Raw genomic sequence first — 25,125 nt, forward strand, 5'->3', positions numbered from 1 at the left:
GCGATGCCCTTCGACTATGCTGGTGGCACACAGGTATCGTGGCGTCGTCTCGGCCTCGCGTGCCCCTTCGAATGTGCCCCTCGACACAGGTGGTGTCGCGACGTTGTGCAGTTTCGGATGCGCGGAGCCTTTCGATTGCGTCGACGATGCAGTGTCATGGCTTGGACTCGGCTGGCTGATGCCGTTCGATTTCATTGACGGTGCTCTTTGGTGTGTTGTGTGGTGTTGAGTTCTCCCTCATTGTTCTCCTCTGTTATGTGTGTGGTCAGTGTGTGTTATTTTGCTTTATCTCTACTCCTTGTATCTCATGTACTTCTGGTTCACTTGAACCTATCTTGCGACGGGCTGCAAAGCTTTATAGACAAAATGAATACAATTCAGGTGAGGAATCACCCCCGGATGAAAATTAAAAAAAAGAAAGAACATACGGGAATTTGACCGAACGGTCAGTGTGCGTCACAGTCGCTGTCCTGCTCCGGCTAGTTCCTCCTCCCTTCCTCCCTCCCTCGCTCACGCTCAGCCCCTCCCCTCCCCTGCCTCTCCCCCTCTGCCCAATTCCCGATTCACAGCCGCAGTTGACGCCATGAGAGGGGAAGCCGAGCTACATAGCCCCCGCTAGCTCCTCCGCTGCACCTCCCGGCGCAAGAATCCGCTCTCCGTCCAACAAAGATGCGGCCTTCACGGGGGGATCTCGCCGTCCTCTGCCGCTGCTTCCTGCTCCTGCTGCTCCCTTTCCTGTCCCATGGCAAGGACATGCCCCTGGGCTCCACCCTCTCGCCGGGCGGCAACTCGGCCGCGTGGTCCTCGCCCAACTCCACCTTCTCCCTCGCCTTCGCGCCGTCCCCGACCGCGCCCTCGCTCTCCGTCGCCGCCGTCACCTACGCCGGCGGCATCTCCGTCTGGTCCGCGGGCGCCGGCGCGCCCGTAGACTCGGGGGGCTCGCTCCGCCTCTCCTCCACCGGCGACCTGCAGCTGGTCAACGGCTCCGGCGCCGTGCTCTGGTCGTCCGGCACCGCCGGCCAGGGCGTCTCCGCGGCCGCCCTCCAGGAGAGCGGCAACCTCGTGCTCAAGAACTCCACGGGGGGCGCCCTGTGGCAGTCCTTCGACCACCCCACGGACACCGTGGTCATGTCCCAGAACTTCGCCTCCGGCATGAACCTCACCTCGGGCCCCTACGTCTTCGCCGTCGACCGCGCCACCGGCAACCTCACGCTCAGGTGGGCCACCGCCGGCTCCGCCACCGTCACCTACTTCAACAAGGGGTACAACTCCACCTTCACCGCCAACAAGACGCTCAGCTCCCCGACGCTCACGATGCAGACCAACGGCATCGTCTCCCTCACCGACGGCACGCTCAACGCCCCCGTCGTCGTCGCCTACAGCAGCAACTACGGCGAGAGCGGCGACATGCTGCGCTTCGTGCGCCTCGACTCGGACGGCAACTTCCGCGCCTACAGCGCCGGGCGCGGCAGCGGCACGGCCACGGAGCAGTGGTCCGCGGTGGCGGACCAGTGCGAGGTGTTCGGCTACTGCGGCAACATGGGCGTGTGCGGCTACAACGGCACGTCGCCGGTGTGCGGGTGCCCGTCGCGGAACTTCCAGCTCAACGACGCCTCCAACCCCCGCAGCGGCTGCAAGCGCAAGGTGGAGCTCCAGAACTGCCCGGGCAACTCCACCATGCTCCAGCTCGACAACACGCAGTTCCTCACCTACACGCCGGAGATCACCACCGAGCAGTTCTTCGTCGGCATCACCGCATGCCGCCTCAACTGCCTCTCCGGCAGCTCCTGCGTCGCCTCCACCGCGCTCTCCGACGGCTCCGGCCTCTGCTTCCTCAAGGTCTCCAACTTCGTCAGCGCCTACCAGTCGGCGTCGCTCCCCAGCACGTCCTTCGTCAAGGTCTGCTTCCCCGGCGAGCCCAACCCGCCCCTCAGCACCGGCGACTCGTCCTCCTCGGGGTCCTCCGGCCTGCGCGGGTGGGTCGTGGCCCTGGTCGTCCTCGGCGTGGTGTCCGGGCTGGTGCTGGCCGAGTGGGCGCTGTGGTGGGTGTTCTGCCGGAACAGCCCGAAGTACGGGCCGGCGTCGGCGCAGTACGCGCTGCTGGAGTACGCGTCCGGCGCGCCGGTGCAGTTCTCGTACCGCGAGCTGCAGAGATCAACCAAGGGGTTCAAGGAGAAGCTGGGCGCCGGCGGGTTCGGCGCGGTGTACCGCGGCGTGCTGGCGAACCGGACGGTGGTGGCCGTGAAGCAGCTGGAGGGGATCGAGCAGGGGGAGAAGCAGTTCCGGATGGAGGTGGCCACCATCAGCAGCACGCACCACCTCAACCTGGTCCGCCTCATCGGCTTCTGCTCCGAGGGCCGGCACCGGCTGCTCGTCTACGAGTTCATGAAGAACGGCTCGCTGGACTCCTTCCTCTTCGGCGCCGGCAACAGCAACAGTAACGACAGCGGCAAGGCGATGTCGTGGGCGACGCGGTTCGCGGTGGCCGTGGGCACGGCGCGCGGCATCACGTACCTGCACGAGGAGTGCCGCGACACCATCGTGCACTGCGACATCAAGCCGGAGAACATCCTCCTCGACGAGCAGCACAACGCCAAGGTGTCGGACTTCGGTCTCGCGAAGCTCATCAACCCCAAGGACCACCGGCACCGGACGCTGACCAGCGTGCGCGGCACCAGGGGGTACCTGGCGCCGGAGTGGCTCGCCAACCTGCCCATCACCGTCAAGTCGGACGTGTACAGCTACGGCATGGTCCTGCTGGAGACGGTGAGCGGCCACCGGAACTTCGACATCTCGGAGGAGACGAACCGGAAGAAGTTCTCGGTGTGGGCGTACGAGGAGTACGAGAAGGGGAACCTCCTGCCGATCGTGGACCGGCGGCTGGCCGGGGAGGAGGTGGACATGGCGCAGGTGGAGCGCGCGCTGCAGGTGAGCTTCTGGTGCATCCAGGAGCAGCCCTCGCAGCGGCCGACCATGGGCAAGGTGGTGCAGATGCTGGAGGGGATCATGGAGCTGGAGCGGCCGCCGCCGCCCAAGTCGTCGGACAGCTTCATGACGGTGACCACGGCCACCACGGGCGGCGGCTCGGGCAGCGGCGTGAGCAGCAGCGTGGCGTCGACGTTCGCGTCGTCGGTGGCGGCGCCGCCGGCGCCCGTGCCGTCGCCGAACGTGGAGCAGGAGATGTCCGTGGGGCGGTCGGCCTCCGCCCGCACCCGCGAGATCGCGTCGCTCCCGCTGCGCTCGTCGGAGCCATACATGACAATGTGAGAATGCCAATGCCGATCTTCTCCGGGCAGCGGAATGAGGCGGCGAAAACGATGGAAAATGCTTCCGTGCTGCGATCGAAGGGGAATCGTGCAGATCATCGAGGAAATTAGGGATTTGGTAGGCAGTTCTAGGATCTGCTTGGTTTTGTTCTTGGTGGAGCACGGAAGCTGTCGTTCACTCTGCCTGTGACTGATATTTGGCAGACTTCAGAAGCACGTATGTATGTGACTCATGAGCCAAATTATCCAAAAGTTGTACTCCCTCCATTCCAAAATATAGTCGCGCTTTCCGAGGTCCAACTTTAACCATAAATTTAACCAACGAGACCAACTGTGGTGGGAGAAAAAAAATTATATAATTGAAAATTTCTTTCAAATACGAATTCACTGATATAATTTTTGCTCCCGCCGCAATCGGTCTTGGTAGTTAAATTTACGGTCAAAGTTGAAGCACGTGGATAGAGGAAGCACTACATTGTGGAATGGAGGGAGTAAGTAATAGAACTAGACCGAACGCAAATCATCGTAATTTGTACAAATAATTCAAATTTGAGGCAGAGTGCGATTTTAGGATGAGAGGCGACATTTGTGATGCATTTCAGATTTGAATTGGTGATGCTGGAATGGATGCTGGGAGCATCTACAACCGGAGCTCTCAAATCCGCCCAAACGCCCTGGGCGGGCTACCAGGTAATTGACTGGACGAAAAATTGTTGTCATCCAACGAAATCTCACAAATCCAACCCAACAACGCCTGGATTGACCGGCATTCCTCATACCTGACCCATATCTAGAGCGGATATGGGGACGTCAGGATGTGGTCGCCACATAGGGCTGACCGCAAGGGCCAACGCCAATTTGCATACCTCCACACATCCTTGCCTGACTAGACCTCTCCTCTTCTCTTTTCTCCCTCGTCAGCACAGCTGCCACCGGAGTTTTGTCGCCATCTTTGATCCGTCATCGTTCCCAACCTAGGATTTCGCCATCGAAGGCCCCAACCTACACCGCCGCCGACCGTGCCGCCACCAATCAAGGTCGCTGTGCCTCGATATGTCCAACTCCCCCCCCCCTATATATACACCTCGCGCTCCATGTGTTCGACGAACTGTCCGAGTCAGTTTTTATTCTTTTGGTCACAACTTGTAGGTCACTGATGGATTCGTGTGGAATGATGGCTATGGGAACCCCGACCATGACGAATTCATATACAACGAGTTCACCCCTCATCGGATTCGGATGACGAAGATGCTGAAACGATGATGGGGGGCATTCAAGAGGAGACGGAGAAGGCAGAGGAGCACACACTGAACTTCAAGGGCTCCATGAAGGGTCGTAGAGTTATTTCCTGGATAGGATTTTTGGTGCACTGCTTCTGTAGATGTAGTACTTCACGACGAACCCAACATACCATGAAGGTTTCTTTCAACGTCATTTCTGAATGAGTAGAAATTTGTTCCTGCGTGTAGTGACTCCCGTGGAGAAGGGCTGATGAAGGATTGCCGCAGACAACTTGCTTTCTCTCCTCTGCAGAAATGCATTGTTGCTCTTAGAATGCTTTTCTTACGGTAAAGGCGTGGATCCAATTGATACTGAAATCCGTATGAGAGAGAGCACGTTCCTGGAGACCATAGTGCAATTTGCATGCACTGTGGTGAAAGTGTTGGGACCGGAATACCTGAGAGAGCTAATTGTGGAGGACATTAAAAAAATGTTGACAATTAGAGCATTAAGAGGATTCCCAGGCATGTTGGATTCACTTGAATGCATGCACTGGCAATGAAAAGAACTGCCTAAAAGGTTTGTGTGGGCAATACCAAGGACACATCAAAGACGCCACCATCGTACTTGAAGCAATGCCATCGAAAGATTTGTGGATTTGACATGTTTTCTTTGGCATGCCAGGTTCGTGCAATGACATCAATTTGCCCCAACGAATCTTCTTTGTTCAAGAGACTTTGTGATGAGGTAACTCCACCGTATAATTATACCGTCATCGGGCACACATACAACATGGGATACTACCTTGCCGATGGTCTCTATCCTCAGTGGGCGGAGTTTGTCACGACCATATTCGATCCCACGGAAACCAAACAAAGTCACTTTGCACCAGCGGCACCACCAGGAGCTTCCGGATCCGCGCCGCCGAGCCCTGCCATAGCTCGACGCCTCTTGCAGCCTGCCGTCCCGCGCCGGCCAGGAGCTCCGCGAGGAGGAGAGGGTGTGACCCAGCCGCCGTCCACGCCGACCGGGCTTCGCCCGGCGGCACCCCTAGGTGGCGGCGAGGGAGGAGGAGGCCGGGGGCGGAGCTAGGTTTCGCCCCGCCCGCTGGCGGGGGTGGGGATACACTAATGTGATTGCAAATGATATTATTTGAGGGCCGTTTGGTCACTAATCCGAGGGCGCGTCCGTGCTCCGGATTAGGCAACTTGGATCGTTGATCCTCTGACCGCACTCTGCGTTGGTGCTTCAATCATGTGACCTGGGTGTTTCTCAGTAGCTCTCCTGGATGATTGTCACTAGTAGCAGTGCCTTGGTGGTATGGCGCAACTGGGCTGGGTGCAATGGAGGTTGGACGGGCGTGGGTGCTCTCAGCGGGCAGACCTGTGCATCAACTTGAACAAGTGTGCAAGTTGGATGAATGAATTGGCCGGGACCCGTTTGTGGATCATCAAGTGGCACCACACCAGCCACAAGAGAATCCTGCATCATGCCATGTGTCGCCTTTTGTCATCACTGGCTGATGAGATGCACCCGGGACTCCACTCCATTAATGCTAGGTCTACGTTACGAGGACACAGGCATGTGACTGGGGTCTCCATTAATGGTAGGTTTGCCACGCAGCAGCCGGTATAGTGGAGGTCTTCAGATCCACTTCGATGCTTTGATTTCTTGGATTAACATTAAATAGGACGAGAGAGAAAAGGTGTCATCAATTGGTTTCGTAGTGTAGTGGTTAGCACTCCAGACTTTGAATCTGGCGACCTGGGTTCGAATCCCGGCGAGACCTCTTTTTTTCTCTTCCATCTATTTACTTATTATATACTTTTTTTTGCACTGCGGCCTGCTGATTTGTTCGCTCATTTTTCTTTTCCTTATCGGCTCATTGTCCTTCTCTTGCACGGCCATCAATTACGCTGCCACGAAAAAGAAAGCATCCACTTGCTCTCACTTGGCGCTTGCAGCCGGCGTCCACTCCATGTCGCCTGAGAAAACACACACGCTCGCTCCCTCGCATCTTATCTTGCATCTACGCTCCAGCTCGTTATACTGTTCAGAATTACTTCTCTTGGATATAGATGTATCTAAAACTAAAATACATCTAGATGCATCCATTTCTACGACAAGTAATTCCAAACGGACGTAGTGCTCCCTTCGTCCCAAAATTCTTGTCTTAGATTTGTCTAGATACATGAATGTATCTAATATTAAAACGTGTCTTGATATATTCGTATTTAGACAAATCTAATACAAATTTTTTGAGAAGGAGGGTATTATTTAGTGAAAGAAACAGGAGCACACGGCACATCACTGTCTGGCTAATAACAAGTCGGTCAGGAGGAAGAAGACGGAAAGGAAAGATCTAGAGCACAGATATTCTTCCATGTTTTTTCAACGCACGTGTGCTTGAAAAGGTCAGTCGATCCAACAACCGGCCAGTGCAACGCAAGCACCGAAACAACGTCCTCTCCCGTCCCACCATGCGCGCGCGGCACTTCCCACTTCTAATGATTCCCTTTTACCAATTGGTCTGACAGCGACGAGGAAGCTGACAGTGTTCTAGAGACATCCCAAGTCACATGTCAAGAAATACAGACAGACAAACTCGCCGTACAGAAACCTCCAGTTCTAGAGCTTTCACAGGTTAGTGTTCAGAAAGTCGTTTTTTCGCGGCGGAGAACCCCTAAACCGGCGGGCGTTCCGGGCTGGAAAAACTCAGCCAGTGCATTACCTTTTTCTGTACATACATACACAGTCGTTTACAGGCTGGATTAGTGAACTACGCCGGAGTGAGCCCCCTGCTGTTCAGTAATCAGTACTCGACCCAGTTGATGTCCAGGTCCTTGAGCTTGAGGAGCCACTTCTGCGCGTCCAGGGGCACGCTCGCCTTGTCTGCATTGCTGCTGCTCGGGTGGTGCTCCGCGGCGGCGGCGCTCGGAGATTCCGGCTGGCTCTCGCCGTCGGGGTCCGCTTGCTTCCGGGGCCGCCTTGGTTCAAGCGAGAGGAGCCGGGAGACCTCCTGTATGCCGCCCCATTTCTCCAGGGCGCGAGCAATGTCGTACCGCCCTGCCAACCACAACAAACGGAGTATGGAGACCGTTAGGAAGGAAGACCGGCCATGGTGGACCAACTGAGAATTAGAGACCACACGACTGGTGGCACTAGCATGATAGATAGAAACCCATGGCACGACCATGTTGCCGTTGCCCTCATCAATCTGGCATATACGAAACCGTGAATGCGACCAGTAATGTCAACTAGTGCGGTGCATCAATTTCATCCGGTTTGATCGTGGACCGATAAACGTCAACAATAACGGCTGTAGAGTAGAAAACTACTCCCTCCGTTCCGAATTACTTGTCGCAGGTATGGATGTATCTAGATGTATTTTAGTTCTAGATACATCCATTTCTGCGACGAGTAATTTGGAACGGAGGGAGTACAAAAATTTGGTGCTGAAGAGTGAGGGGTCCCAGATATCTTAAGCAACACTACTACACTAGCAAGGTAGTGCAGTGGCATGGCCCACAGCCACCTGACCATATAAAAGTAGGCCATAAAAACGATACATTGACTAATTACATACCCAAATGGGGTACCAACTGCAATCAACATTAGTAGGGAAAATGGTCAACCCCATTCTAAATTTGGTCCAAGTAGAAGTAGTCAGTACCTGCCCTCTCAAAAGACTTCCTACTTGGCATATAAGAAGGGTCCATCCCCCAGTTCTTCTGGAATCTCCCGATCTGCACACAATGGTCATTCTCGGTGTTAAATTATGATCATAAACTGAACATATCATAATAAATAAATAAATAAATTTCAAACATAATACAAAATGTATGGTATGGCATACAACGATTGGAGTGTGCACTATCATTTCCCTTACTAGCAATGTCAAAGTTATTTAAGAAAATCTAATGGGGAAAGGTGTAGTCCAAGATATTATGATACAACTCTGAAGCTAAGAAAACCATGATATACTAGCAGCCTTGTATGGGACTGGACGTTTACAAAGCAGAGGGAGAGAAGAAAAAGTATTTTCTCTCACCTCTTCTTGCAAGTTCTCGAGATTATCCCAATAACCCCTTGGTTTCCGATTTTTATAAGAAAGGGAGAGATTCATTAAGGTGGCAATCTTCCTGAACCCACCCATCCGTGTTATGGCCTTCTCAATATCAACTCTTCCATGTGTCCGAAGATGTTTTCTCTTAGGCATGAAACCATTCTGACCATGTTTTGCAATAAAGCTACCAAGTTCAGATTTGAGGACCTCGATGTCCTTTTGCAGGCCAGGAACTTTTGATCTTTGCCTTGTGGAAGTTGAAGAGCAATGTACAGGTGCTTGCTCCGGCTGCCGTCCTTCTGTGTAATACATAGGAACAGTATCTCGATTGGTTGGCGCATCCGAGTGAATTATGGAATTACCTCTCTCAGCTTCTGCCTTTTCAACATAATCACGGATTGCACATAAATTTGACGGAAGATCTTCGTATATGACCTGAAAAGGATAAAACAAAATGTTTTGGTTTATTTCTCCCCAAAGATGAGAACAAAATGCTGTCATTTGCATGATGATGCCACACAAGAAACCTACAAATATTTGACAGCAAAACTGTCTTTATAAGTTCAATATCATGTTTGCATAGCGATGATACCTTGTAACAAGAATGCCTTCAAAACGAATTATTTGGATGCCTGAGATAGATGTTTGTGGCTAGCATAAAATTGGGAAAAATAATCCCTAGGAGACTCTTCAGAGATAACCTAATGCAGAATTATTGTTATCAAGGGAATGAAATACCAATTATTTCATTGGGAGAGACAAATGCCAATTTGTAAAGATAGCGGCGGATACAAGCTTATATTGTTTCAGATTCAGAGTATATAGATACATTCAGTTCATCATTTGTCAGGAACAAGCCTGTGACTGTAACTGATGGAAGAAATAAAATGAATGGGTAAAGGATAAAAGGTAAAGTCTGTCACATGAGCATGATGGTACATTGAACAAGATGATACATCCACACAAAGGTTGCTTTCTACTCCCTCCGTCCCGTAATATAAGAGCGTTTTGACACTAGTGTAGTGTAAAAAACGCTCTTATATTATGGGACGGAGGGAGTAAAGAGTAACACCCCAGGGTTACGTCAGAGCTAGTGTAGTTCTTTCCGAAATAAATAATGTAGAAGGATGGGGGCACACACAACCATTTTCTATTCCAACTTTTCTACTCCACAACAATAAGCTCTTTTTTGGATTAAGTAGGAAGAAGTCGCATGCATAAAATGCACATATTGTTCCTAGAACAAGGTTGTGCATACCTCTTCAAGGATAGACTCTGAGAGAAAGGTATCTTTATGCATCTTAGTCTCGACCATATACTTCAGCAGTGTGTGCTGATCTCCGAGCTGTTCGAGGCGCCATTTTCCTTTAAATGAGTAGAAATCGCCCTCAACTTGCTCAAAGCTGATCTCACGTTCAAGTTTCTCACGAAGATCCATTACAACACGGGCATGAAGTACCATATAAAGTAGGCCTTTGCAGCCCTCCTGAAAAAAAAAACTGAGATGTTACAAAACTTGCACAGCTCACAAAACAATCAAATTGAACTAAATTCTTTTGAGAAGGATCTTTGGAGACAGGGGGCATTGATCTTTTTTTTTCACTGGTAGGACACAAGTGTGATCCCTTCTGTAAAGTATTCTGCGACAATATATGTGAAATAAAACATTGAACTCTTAAGCATCAGAAAGTTTCAGAAATCTCTTGGGTAAAAGCCAAAAAAAGAAACTACAAAAGATAAGCAAGCTAACAAGCAGAAAGTGAAATTGTGGACTGACAACTCTGTGAAAAATCCATGCAATGCTACAACCCCAAACTTAAATGCTATTTACAAACAAGCAACTAGGACCTCATGTAAAATATTAACAGAATTTGTACCTGTAATATTCGAACTTTGTTATTATCACGAAGAATAATCCGACTGATAGCCAGGTTTGGTATAATCCTACAAGATAGCTATATTAGATAATAGCTGCGTATTGGAAATAGACTATGTGAACTCCAAATACTGCATAAAGATAAAACTGCTTACTCAGGTAACTTCTCATATGCTGTTAGTGCATTCCATACTTCTCGAACTGGTGCTTTCACGGTGATACTAGCAACAACACACCTGTGAGCCCCTTCACGCTCCTTCACCCAAAGCATTCCACAAGAGAAGACAATTTTCTTAGTGTGCTTTCCGTGAAATTTAAGAATCCAAGGATTTGATAGGTATAAGCTTCGTCAGTTACCAAGAGGCCATCAAATCGTCGAAGATGGATCTCATCTACCACACAAGGCCTATCAAGCCTGCAGACACTTCCATATACACCCCATTTGCCATTAACCTCAGGAGGAGGTGAAGCAAGCACACCACCAAAACCGGAAGAGGCAGGTGCTTCTTTGAACTTACTAGAAGAGATGACATCATTCTCGACTGTTGCACTACGCAAGTTAAGTGGCTTGGACTCTGCACCGGTAAATTTTGTAGGTCCAAATTTATGGTTTTCTAAATACATTTTTTCAGATCTGAAAGCCAAGGCTGTAAGATTCACAGGAAGATCTGACGTTATAATCCTCTCAAGAAATATTGCTGGGAAATTAAATCGTGGTATCACATTAACTTCATACAGCAAAATCGCACTAGCGGACCTGTTACAAAACGAAACAGGGGTCATATAAGATTTATGAACGGAATTCTTTTTCTGATGTTCAAAAGCCTAAGGCGATGAAATATCTAAGGATCCCTGAATCAAAATATTTCTATATCAGGGCATCAAGTGGTAGAAGATAAGTCACTATGGTCTTAAAAAGCTAGATGCTCACTGAAGGCATATGTTACAAACAACGCATAAAAATGACCACCAGATGCCCACCTTGGACCAGCCCTGACGGACCATTTCCCTTCAAACTTCTTGAAGTCACCATCGACCATGGAGAAGTGGAGCTCTCGTCCATCAACCTGCGCAGCAATTGTTAGCAAACAATCGAGTAAATAAGGACACATAGCTCAACATAAGTAGAAAACTAGGGAGACCATTCATCCTCTTTAAATCTGCTACCCGCAACTTAACAAGGAGAAACAACACATGCAGAGACACCGACAGTAAAATGTACTCCCTCCGCTCCTAAATACTTGTCTTTCTAAGCATTTCAACAAGTGACTACATACGGAGCAAAATGAGTGAATCTACACTCTAAAATATGTCTACATACATCCGTATGTAGTAGTCATTGAAATGTCTAGAAAGACAAATATTTAGGAACGGAGGGAGTGTTCAGTAGTCGGGACCTAATCAACTGATCATGCACAGATGTTGCCAATGCATTCAGTTCGAGCGCACTGCAAACATTTCAGTGAAATCTCATTTTGCCCCACGATTTGCAATCTTTTGCCCCACGATTTGCGATCAATGAGAAAAATGTACTACTACTAGTAAGTAGTAACATCTGAACTGTGACAACAACTGCCAGTAGGAGATTATGGTGAAGAGAAGACAGCACGTACGGCATCGGGGACCTCCCGGAGATCCAGCACGACGCGTGCCTCGATGTGCCAGTAGAGCGCTTGCTGCAGCCCCCTCTGCTCCAGCCATATCCTGCCCTCGTGCGGGCACGGGATCCTCCCACTGCACGAAATTTCCGCCAAATCAGAACCCTTCAACGGTGCTCCCATGGTGAAGAAGGCGGGACCGAGACGGCGGTGGACGAGAAGGAAACGCGTACCTGTGCACGAGGTTGGGGACGAAGTCGGCGAGGCGCTCGTAGTCGGTGATGATGCGCCACACGGTGTCGACGTCGGCGGCCACCGCCACGGACGCGAACACCCGCCGCTCGCGCCACGACACCACGTCCACGTCGCACTGCACGCTCGGCCCCGCGCGCCTGGTGCCGCCCCTGCCGGCGCCGCCGCGGTACTGCTGCTGCTCCCGGTGGTGCTGCTGGTCGTCGGCGCCCCAGTGGTCGCCCGTGGCAGCAGCCCCGGCGGCGACAGCGCGGCCACCGGAAGAAGAGCGCTGCCGCGAGGCCGGTGTGGCACCTCGAGGGCTCGCGCCGGGGCTCGGAGTCCGCGGGAGGAATGCGGCGGCGGCTGGGGCCGGGGAGACTAGGGCCCGCATGGCTCCCGCGAGCGGCGACGGCGGTGTGGACTGTCCGAGAAGAGGAGTGGAGGTGGAGCGGCCGGGGAAGGAGGGGACGAGAGCTCACCCAGTTCGAGTGGATGCGGACTGGGGAGGTGGGCTCCAGCCACTGACGTGAGGGGCCCAGCGCGTCGGCTCGGACGACGGCGACGTTGAGATTGTTTCTGCCGCGGCCAGGGGCGACGCGTGGCGGGAAGGAGGGGTGGCGGCAGGCCCACCTGATGTGCCGTGGGCCCACCAGATGTGGGGCCGGCTAGTCAGCCTGCGACGCGTACGCGGTCAGCGCCCGCGCGTCCCATGGGGGAATATCCACCTGCCCAGCGCTGCAGCCCATTGATCTTAACCACTTCCCTTGATTCTAGACCAACTTAGATCACAGTTCACAGTCCTCGTTCTCGCCGCCGCCGCCGCCTCCTAGTGCCGCCGCCGCCTCACGCCTCCGATGCCGATCTCCCACTCCCGCTCCCAGCCTCTCCTCGCCCACCACCACAACGACAACGCCGGCGACCTCCTCTCCTGCGCGCAGGGCAGCAGCAGCGACGGCTCCTTCCCCAACAACAACAACAACAACAATGGCCTGCTGCGGACGCGCTCCCACGAGGACGTGCGCGTCGGCCGCGTGCAGTGCGCCGGCAGCGACGAAGCCGAGGTCTGCTTCGACAGGCGTCGCCGCGACGGTGATCTGGGATACGTGAGCTTCGAGGACATGGTCCTCTTCGAGGCGTTTCGGGACGGCAATGTCCGCTCGTCGGAGGCGGGGGCCGTGACGACGGCGTCGCGGATGTACACGCGCGTCGCCCATCATCGCTATCGTCGGCGGTCGCCGGGGCCGCTCGGGACACGCCGCGGCGGCGCCATGCATAGGTTCGTGAAGAAGTTCGTCTGCCCTTGCTTGGCCTTCGTCGCCAGAGCCTTCGGCTGCGTGCCAGGCGTGCCCGCGCATTGATCTGTAAAATAGAGATAGTGATGTTTATTTGATCATGCAATGAGTAGACTGTTCTTAGATCGACTAATAATTCTCTGAATTTAGTTAGCGACGCAGTTAGTTGTAGATTCTCGTGGGATCATTCAGGATTTTTCTCTCCGTGAAGATCCCAGCCAACTAGTTTGTTAGAGAGTCTCTTTTTCTTTTCTTTTCTTTTGTGGGTACGTCGCTACCTCTTTCATCAATCGTTAATTGAAGAAAAAAATGCCTGCTGAATGTGGCAGGTTAATATCTCTTGCTGTGCTGCGCAAAAAAAGAATATTTCTCCTGCTGTAGCGCAGCGGCGTGTTTTTTGTCCACAAATGGAGTTTTTTTTAGCACCAAGACACCAAACAGATTGACGCCCAGTTGCTTGTTAACTTCACCTCGACGTCACACCAATCTGAAGAATTCTAAAATAGCGGTTCATGTAACCCAGTTTTTTGTCCACTTACAAAATTTGTTTTCCTCAAGCACTAGAATGTTAGTACTACATAGGCTACTTACTTTTTGTTCACCAACTTTCAAATATGATTCACATTGTTCAGTAAAAAGTCCATATATGTATGCACGATGCTAGTTCTAGTAGCATTTTTCACATTACTTATTAGTTTGTTCACTTACACAATAGTTTATGACAAAAAAAATGGTACTCTCTCCGGTCCAAAATAAGTGTCGCGGTTTTAAATTGGGATTAGTTCAAACTGCGACATTTATTGTAGATCGAAGGTAGTAATAAGTTATAATTTCACACATGAAAACACACTTTCTAACCATTTAACAAAAGTTTTCATAGAACAATTCATATTCATGGCATTATTGTTCAGTTCGACCAAGAGAGAAAGGAAGAAGTGGAACCAGTAGCCCATGCGTTATTGGGCCAACAATCACATAACACTGTCGAAAAGAGGGAGTGAAGGGCGATAATCCTACACCTACAAAGGTTTACGTTACGTAACTTTCCAAACTGACCCCCCCACCCCTCGCCCGGGGAATTTCGGTGGGGGTGGTCCCCTTCATCCCCCCACTTTCAATCATAATCCTCCAAATCAGCAATCCGGTAAAACATCTACGTAAATTTTAGCACATCTAGCATTACTCGGTGACTACAATAAAGGAGAGATAGAGGTAGGCAAAAGAGGGATTTTCATCGTTTGTGGATCACTCGGATAAGCACAACAGCTCGGGTATATAAAGTATTCAATAGTTATAATAAATAAATACACAATTTGTATAAGAAGAAATTGATTCTTAATCGTAAAATGCTTGCCCAAGTAGCTGTGTCAAATCCAGAACTTCACAGATTTTCAATAAAACAAAGATCAACTAATTGACAGGTTCCCCTTGGGGATTCTTAGCTGGCAGCAAGGGGAGCGTCCCAGCGGTGCTACATGTCATGTGTTGGTCGCTCTCGCGGGATCACATTTTTTTTTTCTGCACGCGTTTTAGGGTTTTATCTGATTTTTTCAAGGTTTTGGATTTGCTTGGTTTTTCCTATGTTTCCTTGAAAAAAATATTTATTAGTTTTTCTCGCAAGAAGCACACTATATGAAAAGCACATGTGTGCTTCACGATGAAGCACAACCATGCTTTTCGAAAACTGAAAAGCGCATCTGTGATTCCCCAAAAGTGAAAGCACGAGTGCTCTTCACAAAAAGTGAAAAACGCAATTGTGTTTCCCAGTTTTTTTTTGGTTTCAATTCTTTTGTTACATGTTTTTCCTGTTTCCAGTTTTTATGGTTTTTTGAGAGAGAAAAAGGTTTGTCTATAACTACTAGCATGAGATCTAGTTTTGAAGATCTCAATGTGGGAAACCCAATGATAAAAGCGGTTCGTGATTTGAATGCACGGTTCATGAGATGAAACATTTTGAAAAGAGTCATGCTATGCACACGACAAAATATGCATGATTCACACACGGCAATTGAATCCAGGCGGACAACATTTACCCGATGTGCACATTATGCACAAGTCAGGCACAAGTATCGTCCAAGAAGCAGTTTCGTTTTGAAAAAAATAAGCCTATGGAAAAGTGCAAAACTTCCGGGTTATGACAAGTGTCGCACATACAATCCACCACTTGTCACCACCTTTCGCCGTGAATGTACAACAATTAGCGAGCACCATAATGAACAACTTCGCTGAAACTACGCATCTCCTCTCGTGCGCGCAAGGCAGCAACAACGACGGCTCCTTCCCACCACCAACAATGGCCTACTGCGGACGCGCTCTCGCGAAGACATGCGTGTCGGCCGCATACAGTGCGCCGGCAGCGACGAAGCTGAGGTCGCCGCTCAGGCAATCTAGGCTACGTGAGCTTTGAGTATTCTTCGCCGCAGCTCTTCCGGGTGAGGACAGTGGGCGGGGAGCAGATGGGTGCCCGCACGCTGTTTGCTGCAATACCGAGAGCGGGGGAGATGGCGTACTATGCGGATAGGAAGATGCTTGGCATCATCCACGACGGAGGCGACGGAGGAGGAGGGGGCTATGAGGATGGGCAAGTGGAAGACTTCGATCCCACCTAGTTCGACAACTATCAACAGCACTAGCAGTCATACACCCAGACGGCCACGCAGCAGTCCTACACCTACACCGGCGATGGAACACAACAACAGAGGAGGCGGACGCGGAGGCTGCCTACGCGGCCGCAACGACACCTCTTTGATCGGGGAGCACTTGTTGGGATTGCTGGTACGACATGGCAGAAATGCACAGATTGCCGGACTAATATTCTTTTGGATTCGGGCTATAAAAACTAAGTTTGTCTCTTTTAGGTTGCGATCGGGGATCCGGCGCAGATGTGATTCGGCGCGTCGTTCGAGTTAGTGTTTGAATTTGAATTTGCTAACAGGCATATACAAACTAGTGTTGGATGGCCTCTCTCGCATCCGTGTCCGCGGACGGACACGCGAGAAAATTTGCGGCTTGCCGTTAGAGATGCCCTAAGGGATCATCTGGTCTTAGAAGGTGAGCTTTATTAGCTGTGGATGATCGATTGAACTATCTACCCGTGACCAATTGCTAGGTGCAGCTTGGTGAATTGAACTATTGGACACGGGTGAACCAACCTGTGGTTGGATGGTTAGAGGGACTGTGGTATCCCCAATCCATCAGGGTTTAAATCCTGGTGCTCGCATTTATTTCTGAATTTATTTTTCCGGCGATGCGCATTTAGTGGGAGGAGACGTCCCGTCGACGTCGAGGTGCCTACGGTGACTTCGTAAATTTCAAGTTGATATGCTGGCTCAGTTTTTCGAAGATGCTTATAGGGGTAGGGTGTGCGTGTGTGCGTTTATAGGGGTGAGTGTATGCAGTGATGTTAAAAAAAAAAGAACTATTGGACACGCTCTGAACCTTGTGTTTCTGAATGCCTGAATATTCGAGTACGTACGTACGTCCCGCGAACTCAACCAAATCTGGGACTCTCGCGAACCACAAAAGCGCGTCTTTGCCGGTGCAGTTTGGATCGGAAACCTTCACCGAACCGGCCATAAGTGACGTGAACAATTAACTCAAACACAATCCTGTGCGTGCGCTTCGTACCCACCAGATCATGAACGGCTTGCGCCGCCTCCTCCCCCGGCTCCTCCGCCGCGAGCCCACGGCGGCCGTCAGCGCATGGCAGCCTCGGTTGCCGCCCGGGTACCACGGCCACCACTTCACTAGACCTGCCGTCCGTCCACGACACTACTGCACTTCGCCGTCTAGCCCGACCACACAGACCCGCTTGGGCTCCCGTTGGTACCACGATCCACGGAAGGTCGCCGCGTCGGTGTCTGTCGTCTCTGCCGCCTTATGCTACCAGTTCCTCGAGGTGATTCCATGGACCAACCGCGCGCACTTCATCTTCCTGTCCCATCAGTCGGAGCGAGCGCACGGACTCGCCGAGTTCGCCGACTACAAGCAGGAGGTGGTCTCCAAAATCCTCGGCCCGCGCCACCCTCACAGCGTCCGCGCCCGTCACATCGCCGAGAGGATCATCCACGCCGGCATCGACGACGCTGTCATCCTCCGCGTCGCCAGCAACCGGCACAAGGGGAAGGCATGGCTACCTCCGCCTCAGACGAGGCATCTCCATGGGCTCGACTGGGAGGTGATCGTGGTGGATCACAAGGGCAACACCGGCGCCTACTGCACGCGCGGCAGTAAAATCGTACTGTACACGGGATTGCTCGACCACTTCAAGACCGATGGTGAGATTGCATTTGCTATCGCCCATGAGGTAGGTCCGTTGGACTAATGAACTCATCTCATGTTATTATCGAATTATATTTTCAGGTGGACTCCAATTAACATTCAAATATTTTTCTTAGGTTGCGCACATCATCGCAAGGCATGAATCTAGATTTGACATAGTTCAGTTTCCATTTTAAGTTCTTTACAGTGTTCCCAAAGTTAATATGGGCCATCCATGTATGCTAATCCAACGGTTAAATTCATCTGATACTGCAACACAATTCTACGGGAGTACCATCACCTAAGAGGGTACCTCCGTTCCAAGGGTAAAGTTGTAACTTTGGTGGAACAATTGTGTAGTGGGGAACTACATTGAATTACGAGAGGAAATTTACCAGTTTTTTTTTATTTGATTTGTGATTATGGTCATGGGGGAATTGTGTCCAATTGATGATTCCTTCCACTAAACGCTAGACCACCATTCGTTTGTTAAACACAGTCCTTTTCGCATTTGATCTTGTGGCCGACACAAAAAATTTTGACAATCTTATGAGAGATCCTCCTGCAGCTTCTCCACGTCCCATGTTCTTGTGGCCGACACAAACAATTTTGACACCAGAACATGAGCGGTAGGTGATTCCATGCACATTGGTCTCAGCATATGATCCCGTGGTAAGTTTTCTTGCATAATCCTGGTATTCCTTGGCGTAGTACATCGCACCCTTCCAAAATTCCTCTCTAAACCTGTCAAGATGAGCTTCCAAGGACATTTAGATCGTGCCTTCAAAAGTATGATACTTAATGAAGTAGGTTCCTTTAAGAGCCTCCATGCTTGTTTAGATACACAACTTAAAAATTACCAATATCACGAAAAACCAATCCCCCATATATTTTGGCATGCACTTGGAATCGCATGAGACCCATGTTATTTTCCTTTCTCTTGCTTCCTCATCAGAAACTCTATATGAGTGACGTAATGGGCTGACATAATCCTCTTGGTAGCTTGAAGCCGGACATTGAAAATGTTGGCACAACCTGGGCAACTGCCTTGTTTAAAATCTCTTCCCAACCATATACAACAAGAGTTTTTCTATCCACCCTTGAACTCTTTTCTAGGCATTATCTTTCAGATATGCAAACACTCCATTCTTTTGCCAACCAACATCAGCCGGTAATCCCAAATATTAGTCATTAAGAGATTCTTTCTCTACTTCTAGAATCTGCTTAACTGCATGTAAGTTATTTTCAGAGCAGCCCTTACCAAAGTAAATAAAGGACTTGGATAGGTTCCCTCGCTGCCCAGAAGCATCACAATACTTTTGCACTGAATCTCTGGCCCAGGCAGCCCTTCGATAGATGCTTTCAAAAATAATAGAGTATCATTTGAAAAAAAAGGTGTTTAACGGTAAGTGCCAAGGGAGCCCCTTGTATACCCACCGGTGTCACTTCCTCACGCTTTAACATATAACACAATCCTTCAGCTACCAGCAAAAAATAGGTAAGGAGATATGAGGCCCGAGTCGGCCTACACTCCTTTGAGACGCCACCATTCAAGATGGCCAAGGTAACCAAGGTCACCCTATTCAAGATGAGCTGCACAAACCTTGGGGGCGAATCCAATTTTCTTCAAGATAGCTTCCAGATAACTCCATTCTACTCTGCCATAGGTTTTCATTGTATCTAACTTAACTGCACAATTAGAATTAGACTTTCTATTCTATGCTTAATAAAGTGCAGACATTTATATGCGCATATTTATCCGGAATAAGCAGAGTATGTCTTTTTTTTTGAGAAAAAAATAATTAGAGTATGTATTAGACTTGCTATCATTTGTAATTTTGGGCTGAGATCCAGCAACAAGCAGAGCCCAAGCCTCTCCCACCACCGCAAAACCCCCTTCTCCCCTTCACACGCACCCACACACACACCGCACACGCCGCGGCAAAGCGAGAGAGAAGGGGCAAGGCGAAGCGGCGGTCTCGTCCACCTCCACCACCACCGGCGAGCGATGTCGGCCGCGGGGAAGGCGAAGGCAAGCGGCGGCAAGCGGGGCGGGGCCAAGGACCCCGACGAGGCGCCCCGGTCCGACAAGAGGCGGCGCGACATGGACGATTCCGACCCCGAGCTCGAGCTCGACAGGTGCCTCCCCTCCCCCCTCCCCCTCCTCCCACCGCTATTCTCGCCTCCGCTCTGCGCTCCGCGCGTCCCGCTCGCGGCGTTGCTCGGATCGAAGGGGCCGACGGCGAGGGCGAGGGTTTCCTGGCCGCTCCCCCTCTCGCGGGCGGTTCGTGTCGGATTCTGCGTGCGCTTAACTGATTTGGCCATGTGATTTGTTGGTGTTTGCTCCGATGGGATCCGCCGAGGCAGCGACTTCAAGCAGATCGTGACGATGCTGCGCCACATCAAGGACAAGGCTCACAAGGACGGCCAGAAGAAGACCGAGCAGGCCATCTCCAGGTGATCCCCGCTCCCATCCACCTCCCCACGTTTCTCCACGGTCGATCTCGCAATGCTAGCGTGCGGTAGGATTCAGTGGCCACGAGTGTGTTATTTGTGTTTCCAACCTGCTGCGTGCCCTATCTGAACCTGATGTGCGCTGTCTCTGAACCTGATATATAAGTGCACTGTATCTTTTTTTTTTTGAGGATACTGTATCTGAATTTAGGCTTCAGGAGTCTGTAAATGGATGAGAACTAGGAGTTTCCAGTGTCATGTTGTTTGTGAATGATCGGGTGCCCTTTTGGTGATTGGAGTAGTAGGTACCAATGCGATGACAGGGCTTAGAAGTGTTGCGTGCACCAGTTGGTTCAACACGATTTACCCGCCTTGTTCAGAGTGAACCATAGCTAGTTTTTTTATCGAATATATGCATCGCATCCACCTCCCAATTTTGACCTTGGCTCATTCTCATAATAGCCTGCAAAGACTTGGGGGTTATGTTAGTGCTTCTGTTTACTGCATTGCATTGCATTTAGATATTGCAAATCTATGTTTGCATCACCAAAGTAGCAGGAGCATACCCTTGTTGTCAGGTGTTTGTGAATGCTTAGGTCTCGTATGTAATCTTGCGCCAGTAGATCATAAACTCGTAAGAGACATTTTAGGTACTTTGTAATGTTGTGGCAGTTGATCATAAACTCGTTTACCAGTGCTTCTAGTGTGCTGTATGCCTGTACCTGAATTTAGATATTGGAAATCTATGTTTGCATCACCAAAGTACCAGGACAGCATACCATTATTGTCAGGTTGTTTCTGACTGCTTAGGTCTTGTATGTAATTTTGCGCCAGTAGATCATAAACTTGTACTCCCTCCGTAAACTAATATAAGAGTGTTTAGATCACTACCTTAGTGATCTAAATGCTCTTATATTAGTTTACAGAGGGAGTAAGAGACATTTTAGGCACTTTGTAATGTTGTGCAGTTGATCATGAACTCATGGGAGATTTGTTCCCTTCAATGGTAGGATTGTGGAGTTATGAGTGTTATCAGTGCTTCTATAGCCTGCTGTATGCCTGTACCTGAAATTATGTTCCAGAAATCTGTAGTTTGATGAGAAGTAGGATTTACGAGTGTCATTTCTTTGTGGAACAAATACTTCTGTTGATCGAATCTATGCATCCACCTTCCCTTTTTTCTTCTGACTCACTCTCACAATAGTCTGCAAGGACTTCGGAGTCATGTTACTGTTTCCACCTGCTGTGTTGCATTTAGACATTGGAAATCTGTGTTCGCATCACCAAATTAGCAGGGCAGCATACCATGGTTTCCAGATTGGTCATGACTGCTTAGGTCTTATCTGTAGTGTTGTGCCAGTAGATCATAAACTTACAAGGAAGCATATCATACATGATCATTCCGGTATGAAGGATGGATTCATATGATGAATTGATGACATCTCAGTGTGCATATTCAGTGGCTTGATATTTTGAGCCTTTCCTGTCTGACAAAAGTCCCAATTTATGTATATTGCACACTTTTTAGCTGCTGGTAGAATTTACTTTACTAACAGATTCTTTTCACTTTCAGCGTTGCAACAGAGATTCAATCTATGGTACAGGACACCAAGACAAAGTTTGAGAAGGAAAGGTGAACAACCGAACTGTTTCACTTGCTTTTAACTTTCTGTGTGTAGAAATACAAATTTCCTGCTATCCTTTTTACTCATTGCTCCAACATGAACATATATAAGCTAATTCTTGATAATAAAAACTATGAATGCTATTAATATGTACTCTGATTGCTGACAAATGCTACTGATTGCATTAGCAGGCAGAATGTTCTTAAAGCTCTAACGAAGGCTTCCAAAGAGGTTTGAACTTCTATTGATCCAATGACATTCATCAGGTTATATAATATTGCCACAGTTTGGTTACCAGCTTTAATTTTATGCAATGCAGTGTGAAGGTTCATTGAAGACCGAGTACACAAAGTTTCAAGCCACTCATGACAAGTTCTCCAAAGACAAGGCTGCACACGTACAGAATTTCAAAGGTGTGCTGAATGTGCATCCTCTACCACATTTTCTGAAGTCTATGTCATATTACACTATACATGTTACGAAAAATACATACTCTACACGTGGCAGGAGTATATGTTGAACATAGTCTGCTCTTGTCCTAGCTTTTGACCCTAGAAAAACTGTAGCTGCATCCTTTTTGAATTATAACCATATTTGCATATAAATGAGTTTATTATCTTGCCCTGACACATGTAGGAGAATTATATTGCCAAACAGTATCCAAAGAAAACCATGTCCTTGTTAACCTTTAAAGCTGGGTGAACTGTGCACAGTTTTACGAAAAATTGTGCTACTGGCAATTAAATACACATAATTATTTAGTATTTGTTTGCGAGGATGAGCCAGTATTTTCAGGTTATACTTGTGCATACTGAGATCTGAATTTGTAGTTTCCTGCCACATAGTGAATCATCTCTGTTGTCGACTACTTATCGACATCTTGTATGCTGCAGATCTTTTCTCAAAGTTTGAAGTTGAAAAGGAGAAACTGATAGTTCAGTATGAACTGCAAAGTAAGTAGATGCTTACACTACTTATGTAGGAAAGATCTTTGCTGTCACTTGTCTTTTAAACAGGTCTTGTATGTGCAAGATTCTTTGCTCTTACTCAAATACTACCTGTTTAACAGGGAAGAAGGAAAAGACCACTCTTGCTGATCTTGAGAAAACAGTTTCGGAGAAGATAACAGATGCAGAAGAATCTCTGAAGAAGTTGAAGCAGGTTTGTTCAGCACCCTGCATCATTACTTGAACCGCCTTTCTGGTCATGTAACCATATATTGCTTTAACAGAGTTCGATGCGTATCAGTACCCAGTAGGATGGAATTCTCTTTGACAAGTAACCCTGTGTTTGTGTCTCGCAGGGTGACAAATCCATCATCAAGCTTCGCAAGTCCTTTGCCTCGTTCCTGAGCCCCGACGACGAGGAGGACTGATACGGCTCTTGCCAGATGGTCCGTCTTTCAGATCGACGTGGAGGATAGTATATGGTTTTGAAGAACAGAGATGATGCACAGGGGAAAGAGAGAGTAGGTTCTGTAGCGTTTCGGTAGCTTTACCCGCACGGCTCATACGGTTTCGGTGCTCTGATGTCCGTCTTTCAGATCGACGTGGATAGTGGTATATGGTTCTGAAGAACAGAGATGATGCACGTAGGTTCCATAGGATTTTGAATAGCTTCTTCACCCACACGGATCATGCGGTTTCGGTGTTCCGATGCACGATCAAACCTAACTTTTCCTGCTCTTTGATTTATAACCTAGCACCTGGGTTGCTTTCTTGCACGCACAGCAGCCATTGCTAAGCTCCTGGCCGACCTCTGCTTATGTTTTCCAACATGTAAATTCTTTAGCAGTCTTCCCCTGGACCAACAACATTCAGTAAGAAACATATAGTACTACATATATACACATATATCAAGCAAATACAGAAAGGTTTACATCTACTGCAAGGTTTTAAAGCTACTCCACATTGCATCCTTCTCTGGAGGTTGTAACTCGAAGTGGTAATCTGAATCTGAACTCTGAAGACGTTGTGGTTCCACTTCACGTGCACGTCGCCTCCTCGGGGCCTTTCACCTTGACCATGACGCGCTTCAGGCAGTTCCGGCACCGGAGGTTCCACGTGCCGGCCGACACCATGGACGTGAACTGCGTCTCGCACTGCGGGCACCGGGCCGGGCACTGGAACGTCGGCGGCTTCGTGGGTGGCGGCGGCGGCGGCGGATTCTCGCTGGGCACCTGGTGGTACGAGCCCGACGACGTCCACACGTACGTCCTCTTCTGCTCCTGCTCGTGCAACACGGTCTGGCACCGGACGCACTTGGCCTCCCCGGCGGCCAGGTCGCCGGCGGGGACCTCCCTGGCCACCCTGCAGCGCTCGCACCGGACGCGGACGAACCTCCTCGCGCGCGACGCCGACTCGGCGGCAGGTGGCGGCGGCGGCGCCTCGGGCGCGGGCGGCTTGGACGGCTTCGGCGGCGTGGACTGCTGCTTCGCCGCGTGGTGCGATCGGTACCACTCCTGCGCGGAGGCCGCGGTGGTGGCGGGGCTGCTGTTGTAGTAGGGGACGTGGCCGGCGCCGGAGCCGGAGGAGAGGGCGTCGCAGGCCTGGCCGAGCAGCTTGAAGGCGCCCTCGGCAGCGGCGGAGCGGTTCTTGTCGGGGTGGACGAGGAGGGACAGGCGCCGGAACTGCCTCTTCACGGCGGAGGCGGACGCGGAGCGGCCCACGCCGAGCACGTCGTGCCAGTAGCCCGCGCGGTGCTGGGTCCCGGCCGCGGCGGCGTGGACGTCGTAGGCGGCGAGCGCGTGCGCGGCGCCGGGGAGCGACGGGGAGAGCCGCCGGGCCTTGGCGGCCAGCCGCCGCGCCCCCGCCACGTTGCCGGCGAGGAAGTGCTCCTCCGCGCGCCGCAGCGCCCTCTCGGCCTCCTCCCTGTTGGCCGCCTCCGCCGCCATCCGCGCTCGTCGTTCGTCTGTGTCTGCGGAGTCGGTCGCAATGGCGGTTGGTGCCGGTGTATATGATGCCGCGCGCGCGCGCGCGTGCGAGAGAAGATCGGACGATGTACGGCGTGTGCTATGTAGCGGCCGAGTGGCCGACTCCAGGTCCAGATCGGAGAGGCTGCGCGTATTTCTTTCTGGTTGGGACGAGATGGGCCAAAGAGAGAAGGCTGGACTTGTGCCTCTTGTTACTTCCAGCCTGGCCCAATGTTCAGGCGGATCGTGCCACCTGTGCCTCCTCTATAGAGATAGAGCCAAACCCTATTCGGCTCCTTCTGCGCCCCTTACTTCGCTTTCC

At 50.4% G+C, this 25,125-nt stretch overlaps 3 protein-coding genes and 1 non-coding gene across 5 annotated transcripts; 3 read left to right on the forward strand and 1 right to left on the reverse strand.

Annotated features, from left to right (window-relative positions):
- The first annotated feature begins 455 nt into the window (after positions 1–455).
- On the forward strand, positions 456–3,566 carry LOC119287524 (G-type lectin S-receptor-like serine/threonine-protein kinase At1g34300). Its single transcript, XM_037567076.1, has one exon. It carries the CDS (start codon positions 670–672, stop codon positions 3,265–3,267), a length of 2,598 nt encoding a protein of 865 aa, XP_037422973.1. The 5' UTR covers positions 456–669; the 3' UTR covers positions 3,268–3,566.
- A 2,638-nt stretch (positions 3,567–6,204) lies between these two features.
- Positions 6,205–6,276, forward strand: TRNAQ-UUG. The gene has a single exon. It is a non-coding gene; the product is annotated as a tRNA-Gln (tRNA).
- A 793-nt stretch (positions 6,277–7,069) lies between these two features.
- LOC119287525 lies at positions 7,070–12,715 on the reverse strand. The gene is made up of 10 exons (XM_037567077.1): positions 12,261–12,715; positions 12,043–12,163; positions 11,411–11,496; positions 10,787–11,186; positions 10,585–10,685; positions 10,431–10,497; positions 9,812–10,039; positions 8,539–8,988; positions 8,161–8,233; positions 7,070–7,553 (listed from the first exon to the last, which is right to left on the reverse strand). Exons 1-10 carry the CDS (start codon positions 12,650–12,652, stop codon positions 7,300–7,302), a joined length of 2,172 nt encoding a protein of 723 aa, XP_037422974.1. The 5' UTR covers positions 12,653–12,715; the 3' UTR covers positions 7,070–7,299.
- A 7,005-nt stretch (positions 12,716–19,720) lies between these two features.
- Positions 19,721–23,741, forward strand: LOC119289457. Of its 2 annotated transcripts, none has more exons than XM_037568774.1 (8): positions 19,721–19,952; positions 20,181–20,270; positions 21,841–21,900; positions 22,081–22,123; positions 22,212–22,305; positions 22,786–22,845; positions 22,962–23,053; positions 23,196–23,741. In XM_037568774.1, the coding sequence occupies exons 1-8, from the start codon at positions 19,822–19,824 to the stop codon at positions 23,265–23,267; spliced, it is 642 nt and encodes a 213-aa protein (XP_037424671.1). In that variant the 5' UTR covers positions 19,721–19,821; the 3' UTR covers positions 23,268–23,741. The 2 variants fall into 2 exon arrangements, with proteins under 2 accessions (XP_037424671.1, XP_037424672.1); XM_037568775.1 differs by having other exon boundaries at positions 22,084–22,123.
- Positions 23,742–25,125: the final 1,384 nt, after the last annotated feature.

Source organism: Triticum dicoccoides, chromosome 4A (assembly GCF_002162155.2).
Source record: "Triticum dicoccoides isolate Atlit2015 ecotype Zavitan chromosome 4A, WEW_v2.0, whole genome shotgun sequence".
Lineage (NCBI taxonomy): Eukaryota > Viridiplantae > Streptophyta > Magnoliopsida > Poales > Poaceae > Triticum > Triticum dicoccoides.